At 39.6% G+C, this 7,500-nt stretch overlaps 2 protein-coding genes across 2 annotated transcripts in view; both read left to right on the top strand.

The window, feature by feature from the left end:
• LOC137983292 (fibroblast growth factor receptor 2-like) overlaps positions 1–7,500 on the top strand; it is a 97,582-nt gene that overhangs the window by 36,036 nt on the left and 54,046 nt on the right. The gene's annotated exons all lie outside the window — the stretch shown is intronic.
• LOC137983294 (contactin-5-like) overlaps positions 1–7,500 on the top strand; it is a 22,804-nt gene that overhangs the window by 9,817 nt on the left and 5,487 nt on the right. The window contains exons 4-6 of the mRNA XM_068830501.1: positions 2,923–3,216; positions 5,246–5,527; positions 6,949–7,142. Of these exons, the coding sequence (XP_068686602.1) occupies positions 2,923–3,216; positions 5,246–5,527; positions 6,949–7,142 (770 nt within the window). The remainder of the gene's footprint in view (positions 1–2,922; positions 3,217–5,245; positions 5,528–6,948; positions 7,143–7,500) is intronic.

Genomic DNA, 7,500 nt, shown 5'->3' with positions numbered 1-7,500 from the left:
TACTGAACCAGATAATGTTCATAAATCACTGAGAGTATTACAGCAAATACACTGAATAAATACCCGGTAAGGCTCAAATTTGGTGGAAGATACTGTGGGTTTACACAGAAAATATTAAATTTAATTTTGGCCTCAAATTTATTGTACGGGTTGGACATTTTTTTTATTCTACACACGAGTTGTCATAACGCACGTCAGTTATCTGTTTGCATGCAGTAGGTTCATGCATTACACAAAGGGAACGACTGCAAAAGTAATTCCAGTGAGTAATTAATTAACGCTTCTATGGCATTGTTTCCTTTTCCTGCATCAGTGCCTTCGATTGTTTCAATAACAATGGAATTAATTAGGCTGACGTGACACTGTTCTGTTTTAGCCTCTATTGTCCACAGACAAGGCGTTCAAAGCATGTACTCCTCAGTATTGAAAGGATCTTTGTCCAGTCTTGGTAGATAGCTTAGGTATGGAGAGGTTTCCACTTGCAGCCAATCTGGTGTTAAATTGTTGTCTGTCTTTGACGTATTTGAAGCATTCTGCAGATAATCAGGGCTAGATTTGTCAATTACTTTATACATTAATATAGAAGTGAAGTAGTCTATGCATTGATTATTCCGCAAGCACTGGATACGTGGTGGTGGTAAGTAGCCAGCCAACAAGGCGTAGAGCGCCGAGTTGGCTATAACCAGTCTCACATCCAATAGGTGCGAATGTAATATCTGTTTTATTAAATTTTCATTAAATTTTGAACAGTTTTACTTTAGAGCGGTTTTCAATAATATCGAGTGTCGAAAGTATAACATGTAAATAGCGAATTGCTTTGGTTTGTGATTACTCCAGTCATTGATTAGTTCAAAGTTCTCTCGTCACTTTTTCAGCCAATCAGAAGTGAAACCAATACCACCCATGGCTTGCGTGTGCACATTTTCCCGCGCTTTGTGTCGGTAACGTGTAATTACTTTGAGTTTTGATTGGTTTACCGCATTGTGTCCGTCCTTTTTGATTGGCTTAAGTAATTACTTTGGTTTTGGTTTTACGACACTCGATTGAAACTTGCTCTAATACAGAACGATAGGATGTTGACTCAGTTTTTACGAAACGACCAATGCAATCAGTTTCCATTCAAGGTCGTTACAGTATAGGAGCTGATAACCAAGATTAAGTGAGCCAGTCAGAAAGCTAGAAATGCAATATCCGAGATAGATATCCATTTTAATCTGTCGAACAGCTCAGATGATGGGACGTCCTGTGGTCGCTTGATATTAAGAATGACTCTTACCAGGAATCCATGACCTGGAGTCTTCTGGCTCTCTCTGTGTATTTCTGTAATCTAAGGACCTAGTTTAAATTATAGTGGAGCTCCGTGCGCCAAAGGCGTACCAACAGAGCACCATGGGTAGGAAAATATGGTAACCCATTTGTGGGGGAAAATTTGATTTTGGTTATCATATGACCGTATGACCCTCCACCCGTCCATGTATGCCTTATTGTGACCAGTATCTTGTGACCACATCGCGGGGCTCAAGTTTACATCTCATCGAGGCAACCATGATACTCCAGCTAGTTTACAGCGTACATGTTTGATATTGAACATCCATGTTATGGTCAATTGCCACCTGTCAAAACAAGATATCTGCTGACCAGACTCACATAACCATATCGCGGGTTCAAGTTTAGAGCTCATCGAGGTCAGCGGTTTTTTTTTTAAGTTGACCGGTGACCAGGTGCTGGGTTTCGATTGGATCGCAGGCTCAAGCCAGGTTAACTTTTGCAAGAATAAATATCCTGAGGAGCTCTGCTTTTAGGCTTGGCTAAATTTATATATTACTGTGATTTTGTGCCACAAATGGCACATGCATAGTCAATTATAGGCTGGATTAAGGTCTTTTAAAAAGACTGTTACTGTAGCACATTGTGGTAGATAAATTTTGAAAAGCTTTAAGAGATAATTCCTTTTCAACACTTTATCACAGACTTTGTTTACAATATGTACATAGTATTACATACTCAATTCATGAGCTTTTCAGTGCCAATGAAACATGTATTAATCAGTGAAGCAGCACAACAGAATGCAACAGTTTGTAAAAACTCAACTGACTGGCTGCTCCTTTAGTATACGGTCAAAAAGGGCACCACCAGATCTGAAGGACGGTGCCTACTAATTCAAAGGTATTTTTGCACGCTTTACAGACTATGCGGGAAAAGCAGATCTTGACAATTGTTATTGAAATCCAAAAAGAAAATTGGGGGTAGCCACACATTTTTCGAAGATAATTAATCAACAATATTTATAAAAAGCTTTAATTAATTAAAATACAAAGCAATGTATGGCGTTCTTTTCCAAATTCAAGCTTAATTATATCTGAAAAATGCGTGGTTACCCCCAATTTCCTTTTTGGATACAAAGAACACTTGCTAACTTCTGCTTTCTCCGCATAGTTTTGAATCGCGCAAAAATATTTCTGTATTAATAAGCACTGCCGATAGGAAATCCAAGTATCTCGAGATGCGCAGAACGCATGCGCAATAACAATAATATTGAAGCACCGTCCTTAAGACCAGCTCCCTAGTCACTTGCAATTGGCTGCACTGCCTCCTCAGGTTACAATAGGGAGCTTAAGTATGCATGTTTTTGAGATGCGGACGGGAACTGGAGGGAAACATTTCACAGGGCAGTGGTGTCTCCCAAATCTTTTATGCTAATCCTCTCTAATGGCAAAAAGATACTTAGCAATATAAATGTTGTAGTGTGAAGACAAGTTAAAAAAAGAAAACAGCTCCGTTCAGATTCTATCCACATCTTTAAAATACGCGTGCTTAAACTTGATCCCTAATTAGCAAAGTGGGCTTTAGTTTATGACCAGTGAAGACAAATCATTATAAACTTGTAATAATAAACATTACATCTTTAATTTTCTGTTATAGGAGCGACTGTCCCAGATGTCAAACCACTAAAGCAGATTCAAGTGGCTAAGCAGAACTCCAGTGCCAACATAAAATTTGTTATTGCGTCAATTACACCACCAGATTTTTTATTGTACAAGGATGGTGAAAAGTTACACAATGCAACTTACATTACATGGTATGACTATGACTATGGAATGTTTCGTTTTGAACTTACGATTCCTTCTGTTCAGTACAATGACAGTGGATTTTACACTTGCTTTGCACAAAACCAGTTTGGGGTTAGTTCTGGAAATGTGAGTCTTATTGTCAAAGGTAATATTAGTACTCTTTGTTTATTGAATACATACCTCTTACTAACCGAGTTCGAGGTCCGTACTGTAAGTTACGGACCGAGTTTTTTCCCGTTGATTTATGGCCTAAGCACGAAGCGCACGGGCCATAAATCAACAGGAAAAAACAAGGATCCGTAACTTACAGTACGGATCGAGAAAACGAGGTTAGTAAGATATTTGTTATATCGTACTGTAGAATACGGCCCGCTAATTTAGCCAATTACAACACGCGTACTATCTGAGAGATATAATAAAATACAATACATACTTAATTGACCACTCCCCTTAGGGGATTTTCAGGGCCAATGAAACGCAATCGACAAAACGACAGAACACAACAACAGCAACTGTTAAGAATCCCAACTGGCCAGAGACAAACCAGTTGGCTATTAATTTTACAAGTGCGGTGGAGAAGTTGAACCAGTGACTACCAGGAACAAATTTAACAAGTGGTCAGAATGAGTCTTGAACCTGGGAACTCCGGGATCCCGAGGCAAACATCCTAACCAGTGGGCTGCACTGCCTCCATTGAAGTGTGCAGTTAAATACAGTCTTTTTAGCTGGAGAGAAGTGCAGCACAGTGGGATCCAAACATCCCATATTCAAGACCTGTTCTGACCTCTTGATGAATTTGATCCTGGGTAGTCCCTGCTTCAACTTCTGGGCTGCCCTTGTAAATAGACAACTGCTTTGCCTCTGGCCAGTTGGGTTTCTAGAAAGTCGTTGTCCTCTTCTGTTGTTTCATTGACGTCATTTCGTTTGCACTAAAAATCCCTTATGGAGAGAGGTGAATTGTTAGTACATGTGCCTGTATATGGGCCCCTGAGGGCAATTAAGGATTAATTTCTCACGTATTTTGAAAGCTTTCACAAAATTCCCCGACGCAATGAAGGCAATTTGGAAAACTTTGGAAAACTTTGGAAATACAAGTGAATTAATCCTTAATTGCACAAGGGCACATTGCAATGTTCATCAAATAAAGTGCAAAAATATTGAAAGAAGCCCATTCACTAATGCCACGACAAATGACAATCAACTTAATACGCTTTCATTCATTTAAAGTTCAATTCAATAAATCGTTGCTGTCAACAGAAATAGGGCTTAAAATGTATATTAATTTTTGTATGTGAAGAAAAACTGTTTCATCAGAGTCAGAATCTGGAAGAAGATTCCCTTGTAACTTCACTTGCTCTGGATAAGCAGCTAACCAATCAGGATCAAGTATAATCATGCCCTCTTGATTACTAAAAGTGCCTTTGTGATTAAGAAAAAATGCTCTCCATCTCAGCTAATCAGCATTCAGTAATTTTGCCCTGTATGTGGCAAAGTATTGAAAGCAATGTTTGTTTCTTGTAGACCTGGGTTGTAGCATTTTATCGTGTTTCGAGTAGTTCTTTATGAGCGTCAGCATTTCAGCCTAATCATTAACATTCCCCCATCCTTCTCTTTCAGCTGATTTTATTAGGGGAGCTCATGGCTAGGATGTCAGGATTTGCAAGCTGTGTGATCAGTCTCCTAAATAATATTCTTCCAATAGTGAAGTTTCCTAGATGTTTTTGGCTCCCAATCTCCGCTTGAAATCCGACATCAAGGGTCTTAAAATATCTAAGGAGAGAATAAAATGTTCCCTTTGTAGGTACATGTCATCTGCAAATGGTAGATTCTCAAGTCTTTGAATTTAAGGACTATAAACTTTAGGCCTGCTCTGAGAATCCTCGTTTGTAAAGGTGAGGTTAAAGGGCCCAATGTGTAGTCCATGGAGTTCCCAGTTTTGGGGTGTGGTTTCTAGGCAATGGTTATTGTCACCAGCTGGTGAGGTAACCCTGATTACATACTTCTGCTTGGAATTGCCTCAAAAAAGACCCTTAACTATTAGACCTTGGTAACCTACTTATAAGTAAAAACTGTTTTCAAACAAGGTAAGTAAAATATTTTAGGTTGTATATCGGTAAAGTTATAATATGAACCACCCTGTGCTTCATCTACAATACACTGCCTTTGTTAATCAGGAATTCCAGATGCCCCAACGAATGTTACAGTCAAAAATCTTTCTCCTGGTGTTGTGCTGATCTCCTGGGTTCCTGAATTCGATGGAGGAGCCACTTGTTGGTTTAATGTTCAGTTTAAAAAAAGTGATGAAAGCGAATGGACATCAGTTCCTTTGCGAATCAACACTACAACTGCTGAATTGAAGAACAGTGATGACTGGGATGGCATGTTTGTTTTTAATGTGACAGCTGTCAATCAGTTTGGTTCCAGTGTACCAAAAACGGTGTCAGTTGAATTGAAAGGTAGGTCACATGGTGTTCTCTTAATTTGAAAGCAGTTCAATTCCCAGAGTCAGTGTGGTTAAGTTTGTTGGTTCTTTACTTTGCTCCAAGAGGTTTTTCTCCGGATACTCCGGTTTTCCCTTTCCTCAAAAACCGACGTTTGCATTGATTCACATTAAGAAGAGTTGATTTCAATTTACAGTGTCCCCAATTACTGCCACAGCAGTGGAAAACAAGACACTTAAAGCGGTTTTTAATTGAGTGTTGAAAGTGATTAGCGAATTGCTTTGGTTTTGCACTACTTCACTCAGTGATTGGTTCAAAGTTCTCGCGCCACTTTTTCAACCAATCAGAAGTGAAACCAAAACCGATCGTGGCTCGCGCATGCACATTTTCCCGCGCTTTGTGTCGGCTACGTGTAATTAAGTAAAGATATGATCCTTACAGTTATGAATGCAATTTTTGCCATTGCGTAAAGAAGCCTGAAAAATTCAGGACATCAACGCGATTTGAACCTGTGACCTCGCGATACTGGTGCGACGCTCTAACCAACTGAGCTATGAAGCCTTTAACATTGGGAGCTGGTCATTTGTGAGTTCCAATGTTCCCGTGAGGAATGAATCAACGATGAAATGATATATGAAATGCATCGATCGTATATGAACTGCGGATGTGAAATCAAGTAAAGCTATGATCCTCGCAGTTATGAACGCAATTTTAGCAATTGCATAAAGAAGCCTGAAAAATTCAGGACTTCAACGGGATTTGAACCCGTGACCTGGCGATACCGGTGCGACGCTCTACTTCGAGTTTTGATTGGTTCACTGGATTGTCTCCGTCCTTTTTGACTGGACAAAGTAATTACTTTGGTTTTGGTTTTACAACACTCGATTGAAACTCGCTCTAAATACCTCATGTCCAAAAATGCACTAAATAGATGCACACCCAATTTTTGACCTCCAAGACAAAGTTTCCCTTTAGCCTGAGCCTTTGCTACCTATTTCCAACAATAAGGAAAGGGTAAATAAAGGTTAACGTTGTTTTTGAGTTTAGGGTAAATAAGGCCTTCCCAGGGGTTTTGGGGAACCAGGGAAGATAACTAATTTGAACTGGGAGACAGGGAAACAATGACAAAATATCTTAAGGAACAAGAGATAATAAACAATTTTAGGGATCAAAAAGCTGGGAACAAGTTTGAAAGTGATATGGGGAACAAGGGAACTCAAGCAAATATTTAAAGGGAACGTAGGAACAAGGAACCCCCCCCCCCCCCACCTTCTCCCCCCTCCCCCTCCCTCTCCCTCTCCCTAGGTTGACATCCCTGTGGTCTGTATTCCAAGACACGAGTGATGTTGAAGTTCACTTTAGAGTGAAGTTCACTTCAGAGTGATGTTGAAGTTCAAATCAGAGTGATGCTTGTGATCTGTTCCCTTTTATCTCAGAAAATAAAAACAATGGACAACAACAACAACGAGAAGATGGCAGTTCATCAACTGGTGTGTTAGTGGGAAGCGTCATTGGAGGATTAGTGTTTGTTGCTTTGGTCATTGTCTTGGTCTTTGTTTTGCGGCGTCAAAAAAGAAAAAGCAGGACGACTTCTCAAAAACAACTTCTAGCAGTCGCATATGCTGCCGTGGTATGTATAATCTATTTGTGTTTACCCAGTTATTTTCCAAGCAAAAGGGTGATCATTCATAAATTAAAGGAGGAGCAAGAGTCTCCAACCACACACCCATCTACCCCAAAAGAAAAGGATTTTAGATTCCCAAAATAATGAAAGAGTTTATTTGCACCCTTTAGCGACTTCTGGTACATTTATTGCATAATTTCTAACTTTCATAGAGCGAGTTTCAATCGAGTGTCGTAAAACCAAAACCAAAGTAATTACTTTGGCCAATCAAAAAGAACGGAGACAATCTGGTAAACCAATCAAAACTCCCAAGTAATTACACGTAGCCGACACAAAGCGCGGGAATATGTGCACGCGCGAGCCA

Source organism: Montipora foliosa, chromosome 13, assembly GCF_036669935.1.
Source record: "Montipora foliosa isolate CH-2021 chromosome 13, ASM3666993v2, whole genome shotgun sequence".
Taxonomy (NCBI): domain Eukaryota; kingdom Metazoa; phylum Cnidaria; class Anthozoa; order Scleractinia; family Acroporidae; genus Montipora; species Montipora foliosa.
This window is presented reverse-complemented; position numbering and strand designations above follow the sequence as displayed.